The sequence below is a fragment of the Atractosteus spatula genome, chromosome 12 (genome assembly GCF_055471065.1).
Source record: "Atractosteus spatula isolate fAtrSpa1 chromosome 12, fAtrSpa1.hap1, whole genome shotgun sequence".
NCBI classification, from domain to species: Eukaryota; Metazoa; Chordata; class Actinopteri; order Semionotiformes; family Lepisosteidae; genus Atractosteus; species Atractosteus spatula.
Window position 1 is genome coordinate 20,650,838 of NC_142717.1, and position 23,272 is coordinate 20,674,109.

The 23,272-nt window shown below is 37.7% G+C and overlaps 1 protein-coding gene across 1 annotated transcript in view; it reads left to right on the forward strand.

The window, feature by feature from the left end:
• Positions 1-23,272, forward strand: part of stac (SH3 and cysteine rich domain) — a 100,836-nt gene that overhangs the window by 69,185 nt on the left and 8,379 nt on the right. The window contains exons 8-9 of the mRNA XM_088929687.1: positions 10,563-10,657; positions 22,307-22,358. Of these exons, the coding sequence (XP_088785813.1) occupies positions 10,563-10,657; positions 22,307-22,358 (147 nt within the window). The remainder of the gene's footprint in view (positions 1-10,562; positions 10,658-22,306; positions 22,359-23,272) is intronic.

The window sequence follows — 23,272 nt, forward strand, 5'->3', positions numbered from 1 at the left end:
CCTCATGAGAAAGGTGCTACAGTTTATCTAAGCTGATTCTGCCCTCAAGACTTCTTCTCCTGGTTACAGCAACCACATTCCAAACTTCCTGCAGGCTGCAGTGCTATTCGTGGTGGGTATACTGCAAGGTAAGAAGAGGAGGTTGGTAGTCAGCAATATATGTACTAGAAGGGTGAGGTTGCCAAGGAGGTGTAGGGGTTTTGTGCATTTATTCGGACAATTATTAATTGTAGCAGTAAGTCACAAAATTATTCGTGGATGGCTATTAGAAAACCGACCTTGTGGGATAACTCAGCAACGCACACACACGGATACTAATACACGAGAATACATTTATTAATACAAAAAATGTGCATATAAACATAACAGATCTTAAGAGTGAGGGTTAGCAGAATACAAAAGGTATATATCACACATATATCATATATCACATATATATCACACACCTATGTATTTATTTATTTTTATTTATCTTGTTTGTCTTTTGTTTTATAACTGTTCTGATGTCTGTTTTGCTTGTCTTGGGCTGGACTGCTGTAACACATCAATTTCCCTACGGGATTAATAAAGTATTATCTATCTATCTATCTATATATTCAATCACGAAGAGTTACAAACCAAGAGGGACATACATTCAGTATACCATTCATTTATACCGTTTCGTAAACGAATTATGATTACAACTTCTACACTAGATGCTCGCAAGCAAGTATGTCACTCATAGGAATTAAATTGATATCAACTCAGGTTGAGGTAACAATTTAATTCTCGAGCTGCAATGCAGAATGTTGAATACTCATCCAATCTGTGTGGATTCAGATCTCCCATGGACACAAAGGAACAGCGGCAGGCTGTTGCTGCGTCCAACCGGCGTCCTCTGGCCAGGCAGTCCTGGTTCGGCGTGAGGTGGGGGAGAGGGAGGGAGAGATTCCTGCTGCAATGCACTGGCAGTGGGCTCTCTAGTCCGGCTAGTCAGTCCCGGCTGAACTAGCAGAGTTTGTGCACATGAAAAGTGACTGAGGGTCCAAGCACGTCACACTCTTTAGACGGGAAGATGTCCGGTTTGTCCCCGATGTAGCACTAGTCCTGAATCCTGAGATTCAGCTGTCGACAGTTCCGACCGTAGTTCACTTGTTGATCAGGAGAGCGTTTGTGGTGGGGTACCGGCGGTTCACGAGGCTTGCTGCTGGGCTAACCTCGGGCGGATCCTTTGGTTACGCGTGGGCAACCTCCATTCTCGACTCTTAGAACAAAGTCCTGGCACTCGGACCCACTGGCCATTAAGTGATTGTCCGAGATGAGTCTGAGAACATCATGTAGGAGGCCCTTCCCGGGCCCTGTGCTGCTGTTTTATCTGGAGGAACTATGGTCGCTCATTGGTTGAATGTTTCACGGGCATTTGAGACCCACGTGGGGTTACCCTGCCCTACCAGTTCCTGATTGGCTGATTGAGGTGGAGGATGAGTAACAATGCTCTTTGACATTAGGGTTGTAAACAACCTGGGATGTGACTCCCCCAAGGAATCTCCCAGACAGTAAGGCGCCAGAGATGACCATTTATTAGGGTGGCTGGAGAATCTCAGGCTTGGGAGTTATTCCTTATCAGGAAACTCTATCAGCTAGAAAAACACCTTAAATGTGAACCAAATGGAATGCCTTTCTGTATCCAGCACCACTGAGATGAGGGAGAGAGAGACTGGCAAGGGAGCAGCAAACTTAATTCCTGTATTTTTAATAAGCCTTGCTGCTACAGAGGCATTGAGTAGGATGTTCCTAGTTGAGCCAGTTCATCCTGAAAGGTTGAGACATGGCAGCAAAGGTATTCTCCAAGTCCTGGTTAACTCACTCTGTCTGTCCATTACTTTCCGGGTGGTATCCAGAGAAGAGGTTAACCACCAGCATCTGGAAATGAACTGGGTCCCTCAGCTAGAAGTTATTTCAGATGGAAAACCATAGAGTGTGAACACTTTTTTCCTGAAGATGTCTGCGTTCTGAGAAGCAGATGGCAGATTGGGCAGAGGGACAACATGGGCAACTTTCAAGAAATGATCCTTGATAACCTGATTCCACGATCACCCTCAAAAGTGTGGATAGGCCAAAGACAAAATCCATTCATATGGAGGCCCAAGAGTCAGGAGAGGCTGCATCTAGCCTGCAGGGTGTAATCAGGAAAGCTTGGGCCATTTGCAAGTGTGACATGTCACAACAAAGGAGGCAACATCATCTCGTATCCTCAGCCACTAGAAGTACCAGCATCTGCAGTACACCTGTATGGCCCACATACAGGGAGGGACGTACAGATGCAGCCATTCAAAGTGCGTGTCACAGACACGTACCGCAGGTGGCGTCGCGCATTGTGACGCAAAATGATGCTCAGTACCGCGGTACGTGATTGGTTGACCGACAGGGGCACTCATGGTCCGTTGGTCTGTCGTAGAAAGACTTACAGTAAACGTCTTTGCTGTGCCCATTGTAGATATTGTATTTTACCACTGAAGGGAAATCTTAGTAGCTGAGCATAAAAAGAATAGGAGCATACTGTAACGCGTGTGAAGGCCAAAAACGATAATAATTTTGGAACATAAACATACAGTATATGGCTGGTCCTGGTACTTTAAAGAAAAAATACACACCAGTATTCCATTTCTCCCTAAACATTTTAAGCATCGAAGTCTTTAACTAAAGAGATACCGGAGTCAACAAGCATACTTTTAGAATTTGATTAAAAGGGAATATAATATGGAATCGCGTATCTAACGAAATTAATAACGATATAATTATATTCATGTACCGCAACACAAGAATAGTACACGCTGTACATTGTCTGTCGATAATGTTTCTGTAGTGCTTTTTCAGCACTCTGCATGTGACTGCGCCGGTGGCGCTGTGGGTTAGTTTCCTGACTCCCATGTCACACGGTCTGTGATTGAATCCCATGTAACTATGACTTTATTTTTTAACAAACATTTCTTTGAAAAAATGAAACATTTCCCTTGGTCAGAGATTAAATAAAACCTCACTCGCACCAAACAAATTTATATTTCTAAATATCACAACATGATCGGATTTAAGTCTTTTTAATAACAATGAATAGTCACCTATGCGTTACAAAATAAACATTTATATTGTTTTGAATCGCGTTTTGATTTAAATCGTAAACGCGTGTTTAAATATATGTGTTTAAAGGCGATATATAAAAGCGCTGATTCTTATGGAATGTGTTCCGCTGGGGATTCAAAAAATTTATTTTTTTTAATCGCGTATCTAAGGAAAATAGCAGTATAACTTGCATGCACATCATTATACAGTATCTCATTTTGCATTTCTATAAAAAAATTTGTTTGCCCAGCCACTATTGTTGTTATTGTTTTTATCCTGTAAAGCGCTTTGAGGAGCACAGCTTTCTCACCACTTAGATTACTTTTTGAAACCATCCTTACACAAAGCAGAAACTGATTGTATTTTCCGATGACATACTGTACAAGTGCAAAGATTACAGATTTTAATCGTCTTTTTTCTGAACCAGGGAAAATCTGATCATGTTTCTCTATAACAATAATAAAAAACTTTATTTTACATATCACCTTTAAAAGTGGCATCTCAAATCACAATACAGTAGATGTAAACCACAGATTACAAGGTAAATACCCTTAATCGTTTATTAAATTTAATCGTCTTTTTTCTGAACTGGTTTCACAGCGAAAGACACCTCCCCCCCCTCAAAAACCCAGTAAGTACAGTGCTAGTTAAGAAAGGCTAGGCTCCTCAATGAAATCGCTTTAACATGCTAATACGTTGGTGTAACAGTCCGGGCGTGGCAAGCTTCTAATTTCCCCGACCACGGCGAAAGGAACCCTTCTTTCATTTGAAGAGAATGAACATATTTTAGCCCTGAATGAATTAATAGCAAACATGGTTTACATAAAAGACATTTTTCCAAGAAAGTTTATAATAATACGATCTATAGTTGAAATCTGAGCCTAAATATAAAGGAAAAGCATTTTCAGAGAGCAATCACGCTGTGTTTATGTAGAAAAAGTGATTAGGTTTATGAGCAATCTAATTACCTATTCGCTTAAAACGCTATATATAAAACGCAGTTTAAATAATTTTCGTAGTAGGGCTTGGACAGATTCCAAGTGCATTTTTGCAATTTACGTTGCATTGTCCAATGTGCTGCTGTAATACAGTTTAGAATACAGTAAGTTGAAACTGTATCAGCTTTATTTATGGGTTGCAATTTAGAAAAAGTCAAAAACCGCACTCAAAATGCAATTTAGAGCTTTCTGGCAAGAGGAGACACCCAAATTATAATGTAACATGCCACTGTTTGTGCATGAACAAAGTTATACTGCAATTTTCCTTAGATACGCGATTAAAAAAAATAAATTTTTTGAATCCCCGGCTGAACACATTTCATAAGAATCAGCGCTTTTATACAGTATATCGCCTTTAAACACATATATTTAAACACGCGTTTACGATTTAAATCAAAACGCGATTCAAATCCATATAAATTTTGTATTGCATAGGTGACTATTCATTGTTATTAAAAAGACTTAAATTCGATCATGTTGTGATATTTAGAAATATAAATTTGTTTGGTGCGAGTGAGGTTTTATTTAATCTCTGACCAAGTTTACAGCACAGTACAATAATAAATACTGACCATGACTTTAGAAGCATAAATTACCTTACACTCAATTTAAACACAAGCTGTCTTTAGCCCTCTAAGCTGGTTCATACAGAAATGTAGAGAACCAGGCTCAGAACACACAGCTTCATTAGCGAATACATATGCAGGACAACTAGAGAAGACATTTTACAGAGGATGTATTTTTAGAAACATCCCATCAGCGACATCACTGAAGTCAACTCCTACTGTAGGTAACTGTCGTGTGGATAGTTTCACAAGAATCAGACAAAGGTTTAAGCATCGCTTGTTCTAGATAAAACTGCAAAAAAAAAACAACAACCCATAATGTACTTCTTTGCGGCTCTGTTTGCCCAAATCATATATTCACAACGTGAAATTAGAAAATAATATTACGTAACCAAAATCCGCAATATGGAAACAGAACCTGTGTAATTGTTGACAGATGATGTTCTCGTAACATTTTTACAAGACGAACTACAACATTTAAAAAATGACTTGTATGTACTTGATATCTCTAATCAATCCACGGCGATATAGTTAAAGCAGTCCCCGCACAAAACGAAACTAAAACACCCTGGGCATACCATTTCGCGCTTCTTATCAGTTGCTCAAAAGTAATTTGACCGTATGAAATGCATAATATAAACCTAGAAACATATACAGTACGTGAGCAGTATTTACGTAGTATCGGTGTCAAGACATACCTCTCAAATACTGTAAATCAAGTTAAAAATATCTCAAGACCGATTCTGGTCATAATGAAACCATGTTTCGTGTATGTTTTCTTTAAAGTACCGAGACCAGCCATATACTGTATGTTTATGTTCCAAAATTAATATCGTTTATGGCCTTCACACGCGTTGCAGTATGCTCCTATTCTTTTTATGCTCAGGCACTAAGATTTCCCTTCAGTGGTAAAATTCCATATAAATATTCAATACTTAAACGGGCACAGTTAAGACATTAAATATACATATACATACTGTATACAGTACAGTTTGCATATGGTAATATGTTTATGTTCCTAAATCAATCTCTTTTATGAGCATGTGAAAGGCATGGTGAATCGATTCTCAAAAATTACTGTACTTTGCATGATTGGAAAAAAATGCGTGATTGCGAAATGCTGTGGTGTTACTTTTACAAAGACGGTCAATGCAAAAAAAGAATGTGGACCAGGGCAATACTTTGAGTTTACAGCTTGTCCAAGGTCATTTATTATTAATACTATTAGTAATATCTTCGTTAAAGACTTTGATGGCTACAGCTCAAACATGAGAGGTTGAGCTTTATTAGCTCCACCTTGCGGAAATTCCGGATACTATTATTTTGCTAGCTGTATTTACCGGTAACTTGCGGTATTTACCGGTAACTCGCGGTAGACTGCGTACAGCGTACCGGAAAATAATGCGGTATCGCCCGTGCATTTTGAATGGCTGCATCTGTACAGTACAACTTGCCAGGAGGGGTTTTAGGTGTGTGGGATCATACACCAGTGCCTTCTTCACTGTATTTTTCATGGATGGGAGACTATTTCTGATGATGTGTAGGTGGAAATAATGTTTTCAGAGGCTCTTGAGGAGTCAATGGGGACATGGATTCTAGATGGACCAGCCCATTGGGATATGGCTCCATCACTCAAGTGGATGCACATCAGATGCATCCACTTCCGGCTTGAAGGGTAGAGAAGTGCCAGCCTCCTGCAACAGAGGCGCCAATGTGAAGCATCATTTCAGCTCAGTAAAAGCCCACTACGCCTCCGGATTCTATCTTCTCTGTCTAGGTACCTTCTTGGTGAAGACTGTGATGGGATCCACTATCAAATTGAAATTATTTCAAATATCTCAAATATTGGCAGATATTTGGCAAATGCCAAAACCACAGGGCTTGTTTTAGTGAAGTGGGAGTAGGCCAGTCTCACACTGCTGAGACCTTCTGGGGATCCATTTGGAGGCCTTTGAAACAGATATGGAATCCCAGGAACAAAACTTCAGGCATGTGGAACTTGCACCTCTCCCACTTCTCATATAGGCGATGAACCAGGATATGACCTGCTTAATATGTTGGATTTACTCAGTGATCCAGCTGGAGAAGATTAGAATGTCATCTATATAGACAACCATAAATGTATCCAAGTAACCCAAGGTTTGAAAGATGACAGGGGCATTACAAAGGGCATCACAAGGTATTTATAATGGCCCATATTAGTGTTAAAAGTCATCTTAATCTACTTCCCCATATAGAACTCCCTCAGATTGATTTTTGAAAACACTGTTGCCTGGCTGGACCTCTCCAGGAATGAAGAAATTAATGGAAGAGGATTTCGGTTCTTGACAATAATCTGGTTCAAGCCTCTATAATCAATGCAATGTTGGGAAAAAGCCATCTTTGTTTTTGAAAAAGAAGAACCCCAATCCAACTAGAGATGTAGACGGACAAATAAATCCACTTTAAAGGTTTTCTTTAATTTATTGTTTCATGGATTAGAGGAGAAAGAAAGTATAACCGGTTTCTAGGAAGAAGGACACTAGGTAATAGGTCATTGGAACAATCACAGGAGTGATGAAGTGGCAATACGTCAGCCTTGATTTTATAGAACATGTCAGCAAACTCGTAACATGCAGTTGGAATCTTACTGTGGTCAAAATCCTACAGGGCAAATGTATGCAATTGGTAAGTTTCTTTCAAAGCCAAACTATGTGAAGGTTTTGCAGTTCCAGCCAGGGAATCCCAGGACCACGGGGTAGAGTAGGGATAAGACACACAAGAAAGAGATTGTTCCACAATGAGGTGCTCCCATTGTGAGATTCAAGGACAGGTCTGCTGGACAATGACTCCAAGAAGATTTCCTCCAGAGACAGGACATTGGATAAAATTGAGTAGATCTTCAGAGGGGTCTTCAGACATTCAGCTATCCTTTATTGAAGTCCCCAGTGTCTCACAAGTCAACAGAAGTGTTTACCTGGACTTGTCAAGTCCCCCAGGACAGCAAAAGCAGTAGACTTGAGGTGGTGAAGAGATTGAGGAGATTACCTGCTTCCACTCAGTAAGGTCTACCCTCACTCTACTATGCTAGAACATTTCCTGGAATCTCAAGGCACTCAATGTAGAAGTGTCTCTTCCTTCCACCATAGATGCACAGCCCATTCACTCTGTGTTGCTGGCACTTGCTCGGGGAAAGCCTGGCTCTAGCCACCTGCATGGGTTGCTCCTTGAATGGTGAAAGAGCTGGTGAAAGAGCTTGTCTTACAGGGCTGGGTTCAGGCAGTGGTCTTTATGCTCTGGCTGCATCCATCTGAAGCTGCAAGTGTTGCTTTTACCATTGCTCTCGAAGGCACACGTCTAGATGGGAAGCCACACTGATTAGGGCTTCTAGGTCTTGCAGGAGTACACAGCATACCAATTCATCCTTCAATTGTTCAGATAATCTGGCAAATAGGGCAGCAACATCCTCCTCCCCACATCCATTCTTGATGGCCAAGGTCCAGACCTGAATGGCATAGCGAGCCACTGTCTTGATTTCTCTGTCTCGGTTACAGTAGTTGGTGCGATGCATCAGCTGCTCTTTCAGGAGTGCAGAACACCAGGTGGATTTTGTATTTGAGCAGCCGGAAGTTCCTGCACATCGGGTTTTCCTTCTCCCACAAAGCTATGGCCCAGGCCAAACCTTTGATGAGAGAGGAGATGATATATGATATATGATATATTACCAAGTCAGAAGGGAAAGAAGTTGGTTCAATTGAGAAAATAATTTCATACTGCATGAGGAAGCCTCAACAGGCCGATAAGTCTCCTGAGTAGGGGGCTGTGGAGGATGGATCTAGGGCTCTGGGACAAAATGAGTGGGTGGGGGCAGAACTTATACTTATATAAGGCAGGGACAGAAGCCCAAAAAGAATGAGGAAATTAATCAAATTCATTAGCTTGCTGGACACAGCGCTGATTTATGGTTTGCCTCAACACTTTGGATTGCTTCTTCTCCCACAGTAACCATGTTTTGGGTAATTTTTAACTGGTTGAATGAAGAATCCTAATGCAGGAGTAGAGTAGAGGTAAGATCAAGAATGCAAACTGTCAAGATGTAGTGATGTGTGCTGAATAGAGCAGGCAGGCTGAGTAGGCAATGCAGATAAAACAGATGAAGTAGGGTAAGCTGGTGAAGCAAGCCAGTGAGACGTGGCTAAGCAGCCAGGCAGCCACACAGCAGGAGTACAGCTACAGGTTCTCCACTGAGTGCCAAGGGAAAATCCACACAGGTCATTCAACAGGCAAAGGTTCAAACAAGGGAGACAAAGCTAAGCACAGGCAAAATCCAGAAGTGGTGATGCAGGAAGCAAGAAGGAGGTCAAGCTAAATAGTAAGCACTGAGAAAAAAAGCAAAGCCTCGGGGGGGCAAGTACATAGCAGGTAGCTAAGCAAAGCTGGGCAGACTCTAAGAATGAGCACCGGGATGTTTGAGGAGAGGGAATAATGCCCTGCTGTCAATTGGGTTTGTGGTGTTTAATTACGGCTTGTGGTATTGAAAATCTGCCTTAGCATGCTGAAATGGGGATGGGCAGATTGGATGATTGATTTGCTAACTGAACACTGGTTGTAGCATTACAGTAGCAAGGAACAGCATTCATCTGAGCATGAGCAAAAAATACATAAATGTGTTTTCTTCCGTATCTATTCTCTTTCTTTAAACAAAAATCTCTATCTCTGAATGTAATTTATTAGAGGGGATTTGCCTAGAATCAAAGCTGAACATTTTAGAAGTATTTTAGGCAATTATTCTGTAGGTATAGAGGTAAAGATTAGAATTGGAAAAAATAGCAGTTTTCTTCAAGACTTCACTCATACTAATATAAATTCTTAACATTATAAGAACATAAAAGATTTTGATGAAAATACAAACAAGAGCAGGCTATTCGACACATACTGTATCTATTTTTAGTTTGATAGTTAAGTAAATCAAAATTTTGTAGACCTACTCCTTGTAGAAAACCAGAATTATGGCTTTAACAATGCCTATGTATCCTTTTCCAGAATAACATAAAGAAGTGATTCTTATTCTCCATCATTATTAATTCTTTTTTAGTTAAGAATATTTTCTAATTGTTCCCCTGTGTCTTGGTCAGCCTTTATAGCTTGGTACTAGAGCGACTAAATAAACATATTTCACTCAAGTGTACAGCAGGAACATGAAGCTGCAGTCTGTCAGTTGTGAGGTCAAATGCTTAGCCATTAGAGCATGCCACCCTCTCATGCTAAAGATACAAGATTCTAATTAGCTACTATAAATCAGAAAAAGCAACAGGCCTAATACTGATTCCTGTGTCACACCATAGTTTACATAATCTCAATTACAGGTTATGTCCCTGTAGATGAAATGCTGCTTCATGTTTGTTAACCGGATTAAATACTTTCCAAAAATCTAAATATCTCATGTCATATGCTTTAGTGATATCTCCCATCCTTGTTACTTGTTCAAAAATTTCTAGTATTTCGAGCAGTTTTGTTAAACATTTTAATAAACATTAAACATTTTCTAAATTAATTTTAATTTTAAATTAAATTAATTAATTTTAATCTCTTAAAATGCAATTGTTTTGTATTTAGTAAAGTATTCTTCTAGTTTAGCTCCAAGGATCATTTACATAACATTATTAATAGTAGAAGTAAGACTGATTGTCTAGTTTCCTGTCTCAATTTTGTACCCCTTTTTAATAAATTAGTTTTTTACACTTTCTACACTGTTGTTGAACTTATAATTTGAAAGTTAGTACACATTATGGTGATTTGTCACTCAAAAAGCATTTTAAAAGTTTCACTAATCTTTGTCAAATATGAAAACAAAATGATATGAAGCCACCAAAGTTATCATTTCTGCTCAAGTTTTAAGGGCTGTTTTCTTGTCTTGCAGGTGAAAATACAACAACGAAAGGATATACTGCAGCTTAACACCTATGTGGCCTTGTACAAATTTGTACCACAAGAGAATGAAGACTTAGAAATGAGGTCAGTTTAAATGTCTGATAAATGTTGCTGAATGCTGGGTTCTAGATTGTTGTAAAAAGGGCAACAGATAACCAACACCAGTCATTTACAGTGAACAAAAGAAGAAGGTTAAAAATCTGTAGATATACAGTAAATGAAGACCTGACAATTTAACCTCAGTATAGAGCCCATTGTGCACACATACAGTAGAGTAAGGACAGCTTTTTAGTCAAACACTTAACTTTACTATCAACCTCCCACTGAAAGACATTTTTTTTCTGGGGTATGCATTTGTGTCAAACAGTGAATGTTTGATTTAAGGGGCAGTATCAAATAACCAGGCTGTACAGGTCACTGAATACTTAAAACACCCACAACTGATAGTACTGTTCGTATTCCACAGAAAACAAAGAAGTAGTGCAGAGGCTTTTTATTTACTGTTATAGATATGCTGACAAGCTTCAGTGGCTTTAAAATTTAAAATTAATTATTGACAGGTAAAGATCATTCTTTCTGTGAATCAGTACAGACAGCAATTAGTCTCGCTAGGCACGTTTCATTCTTTTAAAATGTTTTTCATGGGATTCCAATTCATTCTCCATTTACCACATGAAATTAGTTTTCATTAATTCATGAATTTCATTATTCAGGAAAATAAGTTAAGTACAGTACTCTCATTGGATTAAAACAAAAATAATATACAGTAGCTAGAAAAGACTCCTGAGATTATTTTGTCCTTTAGCATTTTTTACCTTCTTAAAAAGTAAATAGCAAATAAAGAAATCCATTTGAGGCATACAGCACTATTTCCAGCTACACGTGAATGTACTCTCAATCAGAAAAATGGCCCTGACTCTACTCTGATAGGCAGGTAAGAAATTTGTGGGGAGCAACACAGAAAAATGTTTTTTCTAAAATATATATTCTTATACTCTTAGTAGGAATAAGTTTTCATGTCAAGTCATCGGAAAATATATTCTGTTCAATGTTTAAAGAGTGGGCAAAAACATTACATTACAGTGCATTTTTTTCGGCAGTTTTGCATCAACACTACCATACATTTGGAAAGCTGTGTCATTTCTACTTTTCACAGTAACGGCGAACAAGACTTGCCTTTAACCCGGGAATGCTCACTGAAATGGTGTTTTATATCATGTATTCAAAAGACAGTATACTGTACATGCTCCTTTAGATTATTTTTTTCCAAAAAGAGGTGTGTGACGATATTCTTCAGTTGTTAAAGTCAATGCTACTTTGCATGTGACAATATTATTGCATGTATAATGCAAGATATTAATATAGTAGGCAATATTATTCACAGATTAACTATCATGTTTTAACTCAATGTTATCTTGTATAAGCGCAAAAATATTTTTTTCTCCATGGTGGTAATAAGCATCTGTAGCAATGGGTTAACTACTGTAGTTACTGTGTGAACGTCTGCTGGAGTCTGTGCGCGTCGGAATGTGTTGACGTTCGCGTGTGGTCGTGACAAGGAAGTGTCTCAAAAAGTTTTTTTGAGAGAATGTTGACTGAGGTGTAGGAGGTCCCCCAAAGTTTACCTTGGTTTCCCTAGTTAATTACGTTGTGGGTAATTTATTGTCAGTGAACAGTCCAGAAACACCATATAAGATCACATTAAGATCACAGGAGGAGAGGCAAAAGAGAAAAGGGGAGAACAGAGAAGAGAGGAGAAAAGGAAGGTCAGATCACAATAGAGAAGTCAGGAGGAGTTGAAACTTAAAGCTTGCACCAGGCGCGAGCCCCTACTTCATGATCATCCAAACAAAATTTGATTGGATTTTGAAGTTTTTGAATCTTGCTAGAGAGCGACTGCTATTCTGTGTTTTTAGGGAACTTGAGTTTCTGGAGTAAAAGGTACCTCATTAAAAGATGACATTTCCTGATTGTGGGTGCATTTTTAGAATAGGACGATTCTAAAAAGATCTCCAATTTTCTTAAAAAAGGCTCCCATTTACTTTGTGGCATCTGGGTTTGCAGAGAGAGAGATTTAACTGCAGACTGTATAACATTTATTTAGAAGGCAGCTTAACTCTTATTTTGGCCTCTGTAGGCATTATTTAAAACTTTAATACTTAGTAGCAGTCTGGGGTTTTCTGGATGATCAGGATGTTAGGCCTCTGAAATGCGTTGTCTTTATACTGTATATAGTAACTTGTGTTTTGCATGTTAGGTTGTGTGTAGTCTAGTGTTTTTATTGTTATTGATAATACATATTTGTTCACTATTTGTACAAGTGTGCCTGGATTATTACTCTTTTCACCAAGGCTGTGCCTCTAGTTAGTCTTTAATTCTAGCCATTGCTTGGGTATATTCTGGAGAAATCACTTACAAATTATGAGTTATGGATATTTATTTTACTTATTGACAAAATTTCACAGTCAATTTATGATATTCAACATTTTCACACACCCCTCCCCCACCCCCACATTTGTAACAATAAAACATCCCTACTTTCTTTTTAAACATTAATTTAATATTTAACATATTGTAATGTACAGTATAAAATTAATAAAAGTGGAAACAGAATGCAAATTAAAATCTATCACTGCGCCATCTGTCGGTTTTACAAAGCAGTGCAAGTCAAAATAAATGTGTTGTAAGGTGGTACAGTATGTATGCTGCATTCTGGCTCATTATTTGACCTGTATTGTGAATGGCTGGATCTGTACTGTATGTAGACTCCATTAGTAAATATAAAAAACACAATGCATTTCCTTAGAAACTTTGCTAGACAACATAAATGACAGTTTATGCAGTTCAGAAATTTCCTCCATTTCTGGTGGTAATAGGAATCTTAGATTTCTCAGCCCAGGTAAGTTAAGAAACTCTAATACCTCATAAAACACCAGGGTGATTACAAAAACAAATCAAACACAAAAACATTGTGTATCGCAAAGTACCAGTGCACTTTGAAAAACTGAGATACAGTACATAGTTTTGTTTTACAATCTGAATCCTGTGTAAATTAGAGGTAGTGAGTTAAAACAGGACAGAAGAGTTCTGAATGAAGATTTAGGAATGAAAACAGGAGTTATTGATTATTTACTGTACTGTACATGCAAGAGCTCTTTGTTGGATCCTTTATGAAACAGCTTGAAGTGACCAAAAGAATAAGGCAGGGTTGTTGCTTTGCCAACATTGAAATCTCTTACTTACAGTAACAGGGCAGTACACTATTCATAGAATACACGATGCATGACAGTCTAATCTTATTTTTTGCATAAAACCAGCAATGCACTGAAGTGTTGAAACAGAAAACAATGGCAAAGGTAGGTACAAATTTTAGAAATGCACGTTATCAGGCTCCATAAAATATTTTAATTACAGTATATTTGTTTCAGGACTGTATCTGAAAATGAGGCACAAGCTTACTGTGAAAAGTATGAATATTTCTTTATCTAAGAGTGGCACATACTGTACATCCTACTATATTCTTGAGATATTATTTATTCTTGATATATACTATATTCTTGAGATTTTTTATTTTATTTTAAAACAGTTTAAAGATTTTTTGTCTTAACATTCACATACTGTACAAATATAAGAACATCACAAAATATACAAAAATGTAACAACTCTAATCTATACAGGTACATTCAAATTTCAAAGAATTTAAATTTCAGAAATTTAAATTTCAGTTTCAGATAAGCTCCCCTTGTTCTTTGAAATTGTGTGGTTCTACATCTTTCTGCTGCCCTTATTTTTTCAATTCTTAATACTTAAATTCTTAAACAATAAGCATAGTAATGGGGATAAAATGATATTACATTTGAGATTGTAATATTACATTATTTGCACTCTTAAATTTATTTTTTGAGAATAACCCCCCAAAAATTCTGAGGATAAAACTTTTTCAAACTACATTTTCAATATTAACCAACCACAATCTCCTTGCCATTACTACTTTAGTTCTGCTCATTCACATCACTGCGCTCAGTATTGCTTTAGTGAACGGAGCTCATCCTTGTAAATCCTTGTTCTCTACGTGCCCTGATTAACTTATCTCTCCGGGTCTCGAATCTCGTGCTCGTCTCTGACTACAGTTTTGGATTACAATTTGGACTTGTTACTCAGCTACCTTCGGAAACATCTAAAGGATTTGCATAGGGTTCAACAAACTACTTTTAGTCTACAATTTCTTTGGCTAAGCCTAACATTCCTACTGTGGTCACCTACAGTATACTGTATCTGTAACATCATCACTTAATAAAAAGGTCAATATGGTACACATGATTTTAATATATTAAGATATTTAAAATATATTATTTTAGTCTTTAAGTCTTTAATTATCCCCAAGGGATGAGAAGGTGAGAAAATTGTATTCATGCTATTTATTATATTTATTTTTTATTAACATCACACTCAAATCAAGTTAAGTTAGTTACTTTATTGTTGACAATTTGACTATTGACAATTTAAGACAAAACACATGCATTTGTGAAATTACATTCCTGAATGTCTCCCATTGCATTCTACTATCTTTGGGAGAACACAAAAAAGTCTGTTAGTCAACTTCTCTCAGAAACTATTAATTGCTAACATGAGTTCTTGTTTCACCTCTGTTTTGCTATATTCCAAATATAGTCTTGGAGGAAGTGCCAGACTCTTTCTCTTATAATAAAATCTAATTATTATAACATTTGTATTGATGTTTTATTTATTTTATATATCACAGTGCATTAAGTGTTCACTTTACATTCAAATGAACTGAAGTTCAGTTCAACTGACCACGAAGTGATAAAGAGGGCAGGAGATGGTAACTTCTCCCAGGGGATGTCTGTAATAATACAGTGTGTGATCTCAGACAGTGCGCCTGTCTCTCAATAATGTTGAACGCTTTATGTTATGTTAAGTGTCCAATAACAAGTGTAGGTATATACAGTATTACTGTTGTAGTGGTTTGATGGGTTTACTGAGACAATTATCAATTGTAGCAGTAATCACGAGGTTGTTCGTTGGGGCTTTTAGAAAATCAATCGTCAGAACAACTAACAACGCACACACACGGGTTCAATACACGAGATACATTTATTAATATAAACTGTGCACCAAACATATACTAGTCTGCCTGGATACGAGCGGCAGACCTTACTGTGAGGGTTATCAATACAAGGTATATAATCTCGAAGAGATGCAAACACAAAGAGATACACAACAGAGAATATATGTCAATATATATCGTTCGGTTACCAAATCGCTAATCAGTGTTATTACCCACTGTTACTCTAAACTCGGAAGTAAATACATTACTCATGAATTAAATTGATAACAACTTGTGTTGAGGTACAATTAAATTCTCGAGACGCAATGTAGAACATGGGGTTTACTTATCCACTGTGTTTGGATTTGGAATTTCCTGGCACGAACACCAAACCAGCTGACAGGCTCTGTTGCAGCCTCTGTTCCAGCGGTTGTCCAATGGGCGTTGTGTCGGCGTCCTCTGGCTACCGGCCAACCAGTCGAGGTGCAGCTCGGAGTAGGACGGGCGGAGGAATCTAACTGCGGCGCGCAGGGCAGTCGTTGCTCCGAGGGGATCTACCAGCAGTCCGGCTGGCTAGTAGAAAGTCTCTATGCACAGAGTGTGACCGCGAGTCCTCACAAGTCACTCTTTTACCTGGGAAGAAACTGGTTCGTTCCCGGTCCAGCGCTGCTTCTGAATAAGCTATTCAGGTTGTCGACGAGGGTCCAACTGTAGGCTGCCGTTGATCAAGCGGAGCATTCACGTTGGTAGAATTCTGAGTACGTACGGGATCCTCGGCCTCGCGCTTAGAACAAAGTCCAAGTCCTTTTGCAGACAACAGCAGTTGTCACGTGATTGTCTCTGAGGATGCGCGAAAATGGCCAAGGAGAGCCCAGAACTGAGCTTGCGCTCCCTTTTTGATCAGGACCCAGATGTGTGCTGATTGGTTGAGAGTTTGGCGGGCATTGGAGACCCATGTGGTATTACCACGCCCTGCCAGTCCCTGATTGGTTGGTCAAGGTGAGATATAAGTCACTTACTCTTGACACTTAGGAATGCAGTCCAGATGTCCATTCGGCACTCCCTAGACTGATAGGCGCCAATGGATGACCATTGATCATGATAGCCAGGCTTAGCTAATTGCATCCCCGTCTGGGAGCTTGCTTCTTATCAAAAGAAAACATCTTAAATCAGCCTGCATGAATTCTTTCTCTGTGGCTGCACCACAGAGATGGAGGGTGAGATGGGGCCTCCTTTAGGAGCATACCAACGCTTAATTCTGTCTTATTAACAAGCATTGCCGCTACACTGTATATAAAATATACTGTATACAGTATAAGCAATACAATACATATATTGTAGGTATGTAATTGAAATGTAAAAAAAAATAACAACGACAGCAAAAACTACTTTAAAATAACCACAAGTGAACAAGTTACAGAAATAGATACAGTTGTTTACAAGAAAGTAGAATGTGCTACTACAAACAACTTAATAAATTATATTATATTTAATTACATACTGTGAATTAATAGTGATTTAGTGAATTAATTCATATAGTGACTTAATAATGATGAAACTATTTTGATGAAACCAAAATTCCTTTAGTTACATGATTCCATATTAATATTCCCTATTAAGTGGATTTTAAAAAGTTAAACAACTTTTATTTACAACAATTATGACAGCAAGTATTCACAGAAAGGTTAAAACATTATAGGTTTTTCTAGTATATAAACTTTATATTGAACAAGCACATCAAAATATTTCCAAAATAACCACAATAAGTGACCAAGTTAAAGAATTTGATGAAAAAGACTTTGACAGAAAATGTTTATGAAGAACGTTGAATACTACTTGTACTTTATTTTTACTAGTGTACTTTATTTTTAGCTACCACTACCAGCTATAGTACAGTATGTGCATTATGTATAATATATTTCTATTCAGAAATTAATATTTTTTAAGAAGTTCATATACTTCATATTCGATAAATTAATAAAACAACAACTGACTATTCCAAACTGCAGAGACTCAATCTAAAAATAACATTAATATTACAACAGGAGCGAAATTTTATTAGCAGTTCAATTTGACTATTGTAGCATGGCAGCTTAACAACGTAGCCTTACATGCATATTTCTATGAAGTTTTTCCCAGAAAAATCCAAGACGGTTAATAAGTAAGTTAACAAGTGGCTTAATCAGTACTGTAGGAAACTACTGTGGCATACAGATCCAGCCATTCAAAATGCATGGTACAAACCCGTACCGCACGCAACTACCCATAAGCCACCGCAGTCTACCGCGGTAAGTGATTGGCTGGCCAAAATGGCCGACAGGGGCACTCATGGTGCATTGGTCAGTAGTGAAAAGATTTAATTATTTAATCTCTTTACTGTGCACATTTTAATCCACTTAGTATTGAATATTTATATAAAATGTTATCACTAAAGGGAAATTTTCCTTAGTAGCTGAGCATAAAAAGAAGAGGAGCATAAAGCATTTGAAGGTCATAAACGATATTAATTTAGGAACATAAACATATTACTGTATGTAAACTGTACTGTATATGGCTGGTCTTGGTAGTTTAAAGAAAAAATACACACCAGTCTTCCATTTCTCCCTAAACATTTTAAGCATCATTTTATGAAACGGTCCCCAAATATGCGATTGCTGTATAGAATGAATTTTAATTTAAAAAAATTATTTAACACAAAAATTAAGCTGTTTACGTTCCTCCGCCTGAGAATATAGTCACTCGTTGCTACGCAACGCAGAAACACAGCCACAGGTAACTAGCAAAGAGAGGACATTAGCTAGCCAATATGATAAAGGAATAAATTATTTTTTTATTTCTTTTGCACATTTATTTGAACATTTTCATCGATTGTACAAGCACTTGGAAACTTTCCAATCCCTAGTTCGTCTGCAATTTCTTTTACGCTCCCACTGATGCCGGTCTGTGTCTTCTAGGATATAATGCCGGTGATTTGTGTTAAAATTGGGTTTCCAATAACGCCGCAGAAAACTTTTGTTTTTATGTCCACTATAACTGACAATCTCCCTTGCTTTTAACCGAGCATTTCATAATTTCCTAAAATGAAAATTTGACAGAATTCTGGGGTGTCCCTATACCAGAGATTACGGCACAGCTTCAGAATGGTGATTGGCTGACACCATCTGACACCCCTCTGATTGGGGAAAAAAGACCTGCTGATCTGTTCTATATACCAGGAAGACAACAGCATATGTTGCTTCTATTCGAAACGCGTATTTTAAAAGTTTAATTAAGAAGTAAAAACCTTACAGCGTACACAGATTTCTAAACTGATCAGTAGGAAGAAAAATCACCTGTGTTTCGCGCATAAAAAGTGGTTATTAACTATCAAAACCTGTTTTTATTTCACCTGGCAATCTAACTGAATGCCGAACTACAGTATCTGAGAAGAGCCACAATTGAACTAGTGTTGATAATAAGAGAGAGAAAATCCCCGTTACCCCCATTTTGATTTAAATCACAAACGGGTGTTTAATTAAATGTATTTTTTGATCACATGCTTAAAAGAGAAGAGAGAAAACGCAAGCCTTCTTCAGGTGTGAGGGTCTTCTGCTCAGAATGAAATGCTAAAATGTAATGTAGGCTCTGAATGGGTTCAGTTATGATTTGGGCTTGATTGAGGTCACTGCCTTTCATCTAAAATCCTGCTTGAATCCTTCTTAACTAAAAATTAGAAGAAGAGAAAAGGCTCTGGTGAAATTTCTCTTTTTTAATTTCTCTTTTTTTCTTGGAAAAATATCTTACCCGCTGCAATCCGGGCACAGAAGGATTAAAAAAAGTCAGACAGGCAGGGGGGAGAGTGTTCTAAATAAAGAGGTATCCAGGTAACAGTGAAACGGGCAGACAGTCTGGGGAGATCGCCCGTTTTCCATGTAAATAGTTCCCTGGTTCCGCACCCCTTGGTGTTACTCTCTCTTTTCTCTCTCGCTCTCTTTCGGGCTGGCGGGCTTGTCTTGCGTCTCTATCTCGTCTGGGCACGGGAGTGCTGCTGGAAGGTGTTGACGGAAACACCTGATCATCAGCTCGAAAAATTTCAGTGCTTTGTGTATATTCTAATGGCAGTGGGGGCAGGGTGTGTGGGAACAGGTTTGGTTGAAATTGCATTGGGGATCTATGTTCTTCACACCTGAAACATTTTCTCTGAAAGCATTTTCTTCCCAGTTTAGCCGATCTTGTTACAGCATGTTACAGTTTACTATTACTGACTATATTAATTTTAAGTGCTTAATGCCATTTTTTGACCACGCACGAATATTCTTATGTCCATATCATCGCAAGGGAATCAGTGCGAATTGTAATACTAATTAAATGACCGCGGGCACTTTCCACCCCCTTTTGACAGCAGGAACATTCCTATTCTTAGCTCAGCAGCTTATTACAATATAGGGTGTTCAAACCGTTTTTTTTTACACAGTGACACAGCGTCGTGTTGTGAATCTGTTTTTCCGTGTTTAAAAAGAAAGTGGAATACAGTGATACTACCTGCTATATAGATACATATTTTTAGATACAAGTATTTAGACCCTTAAATTAATATCATTATTAATAATAATGATAATCGGCCAGTGAAAGCTCTGTTGTCCTTCACATGAATGCCTGAAACATTTTACCGAACCCAGGATTTTACACTATATTCCCCATTATAAAACGGATAATTCTGGTCCTGAAGTCTGATTGCCTGACATACATTCGAAGAAGTCCTATATTTTCTAATATAGGCACATCCCAGAATTTTGACTTCACTGTGTGATGAAGAAATTTTAAAGACTACTTCTTAGCGTAGATAAAAAAGCTTGGATTCTCATGTACACTATCTGATACACATATCTTTTTCTGTTGTCTTTGTTGATCTCTTGAGGATCCTTGTGATATTTTGAGCTCTCGTTGAATGATAAAAGTGTCGCAGTTTAAATCATTTTCGTTGTTAGAAATTATGAAACGCTCTGTTAAAAGCAAGGGAGTTTTTATGTCTGTTATACTAAAAGAAAATGCCAGACGAACTAGGGATTGGACAGTTTTTCAGTGCTTGTACAATCGATGGAAATGTTCAAATAAATGTGCTAAAGAAATAAACAAAAAAAGTAATTTATTCCTTTATCATATTGGCTAGCTAATGTCCCGTCCTTGCTAGTTAGATCAAGGAAATGCTGTGGTGTTACTTTTTGTCGATGAAAAAATAAAGTCTTTTCATTTAAAATGACGGTTACAAATAAAGTGGACCAGCGTAATACTTTGAGTTTACCGCTTGTCCAAGGTCACTCATTATTAATACTATTAGTAATATCTTCGGTAAAGGCTTTGATGCATAAAATATTTCTGCATAATTAAAATATTTATGATAAAGGTAGGTTGTGTACTTTTGCCCAACTGAGCAATCTTGCTTTCATAAAATATACCAACTTTTTAATGACTGATGATTAACATGCTGTAATACACAGTTTAAATTTAAAAGCTCAAATGCTGTACATGAGAGGTTAAGCTTTATTGGCTCCTCCTGGCGGTTTTACAAGGTGATTCCGGATACTTTCCGATATGACGTCATAAGATGCGTGACACTGCGTCATACCGCGTTATGATGCGACACACCCACCGCATTGTACCGTGGTGTACCTCACTCATTTTGAATGGCTGCATCTGTACAAGTGCTGCAAACTAAGGCACTTAGTACTGTACTGTACTAATTCTTTTAACATGAGAACTAGTCAGGAATGCAAGTACACTATACTGTATGATCCATAATGCTCACTTGGTTTTTGTTTTTATATAGTACCATAGTCATCATGCAAACAGCTCCATCAAAGATTAAAACCCAGTGAAAACCTCTCCAATATGGAACAATGTAGGAAAGAAAACCTAAACTGCATGTCCTTGGAAGACTGGAGGAAACCATAGCATTAGCAAAAAAATGTGCATGAGCACAGGGAGAACATTCAAAGTCACATAGACAAATACCCCTTCTTAAAGTAGGAATCAAGATCATTAGTAAAGCTATAGAGCTCACCACCTTAGCATTGTTATAACACTTATAAAACCACAGGTCCTTTGCAAATAGTTTTATTCTATTTTTTTTATTTTAAAATATAAGTTCATTATGAATTTTATGTAAATCTCTCGATATAAAAGATCCTTTACATGTAGCTTGAAACAGGGCAACAGGTTGTCTGCTTACATTACCTAAAAATGTATTATGTGACATTTTTGCCCAGTTCACTGGAGTAGACAACACAGACAAGTGTGCACATCTGACATGTTGATAATTTGTCTTGAAATGCAGGGGAAAAATCTCTCTTTCATGGAAAACATCTTATTAGCATTTAAATACATAACTTAATATTTCAACCAAATGAAGGCCATTCCCCATTGACAGCACAAAATAGAAATCCAAGAGAGACTGTCAATGTAGACTGTTAATGTTGAAATGTAAAATGAGGTTTCTCTATTACTCATTAGCCTTAATGAGCCGTATTCGTGATGTTTTAGAAATCACTGACAAAGACCCTTGTGAAGCAACTATAACAAGACTCTGTTGCTTGGTCTTTTTAATTTTGCTACTGGAACTGTAGAATTGAGTAATTCTTCTTACGCGAAATCATCAGTTGATTAAGATTGTGTTTTTACCATTTCAGACCTGGAGACCGAATCATATTAGCGGATGACTCAAATGACGACTGGTGGAAGGTAAGAGGAGAAGCCTTCTACTTCTCTTGAACCTGATTAATCCTTTTAGTAGCCCATTCCAGCAAATCTGTTGTCAGATTGAGCTGAGCAAGGTGGAAACAGGTGTGAATGTTAGTGATGTTTGTTTCAAACCAATCAGCTTACATGTGACGAAAAAGAAGATTACAAAAGCTGTTTTAAAACCTCAGTGAAGGTCCACCTTTTTGCTTGTACAGTGGCAATAGTATTCAGTACAGGAGCAGTTTAAGGTACTGGCCACATTTTGATAAGATGTTAATATTCCTGTCTGGCTACAAAAGGACAGCAAGTAGGTGTGGATGCTGATGAAATCTGCCAAGCATAAATTCAATCAGTAGTTTTTAAGAATAAAATATTGAATTTTATTCTTTATCGTATTGAATATTCTTTATTTTATTGAATAGTTTTCAAATACAAAGGTCAATGCACAGCTTGTTTACCAAGCTGGATTTGTTTAAAAAAAGATAAAATCCTTACAATCACTTGGATGCTCAAAGACACTGTAAGAACCCTCACTGAAATAATAATAATAATAATTATAATAATGATGATGATGATAATAATACTTGCTTACACTTATATAGCGCTTTTCTAGACACTCCACTCAAAGTGCTTCACAGGTAATGGGGACTCCCCTCCACCACGAGGTAACACAAAGGGCCTAACTCCCCCCAGGTAGTGAACCTTCCACAACAATACAGTACATATATTTCAATTAACAGTATCTATAAACCCTGACTAAATAGGCAATTATCACCTAGTAAGTCTATTTACAATGAATAGACGCCTTAAATGGCCTCCAGTGTCAAGCTGTTTGTAAATTAAGTTATTCTTTTGCTGGCCTGCTTCACAGTTGTGCATATCCATCCATCTATTTTCTAACTGCTATCTCCAAG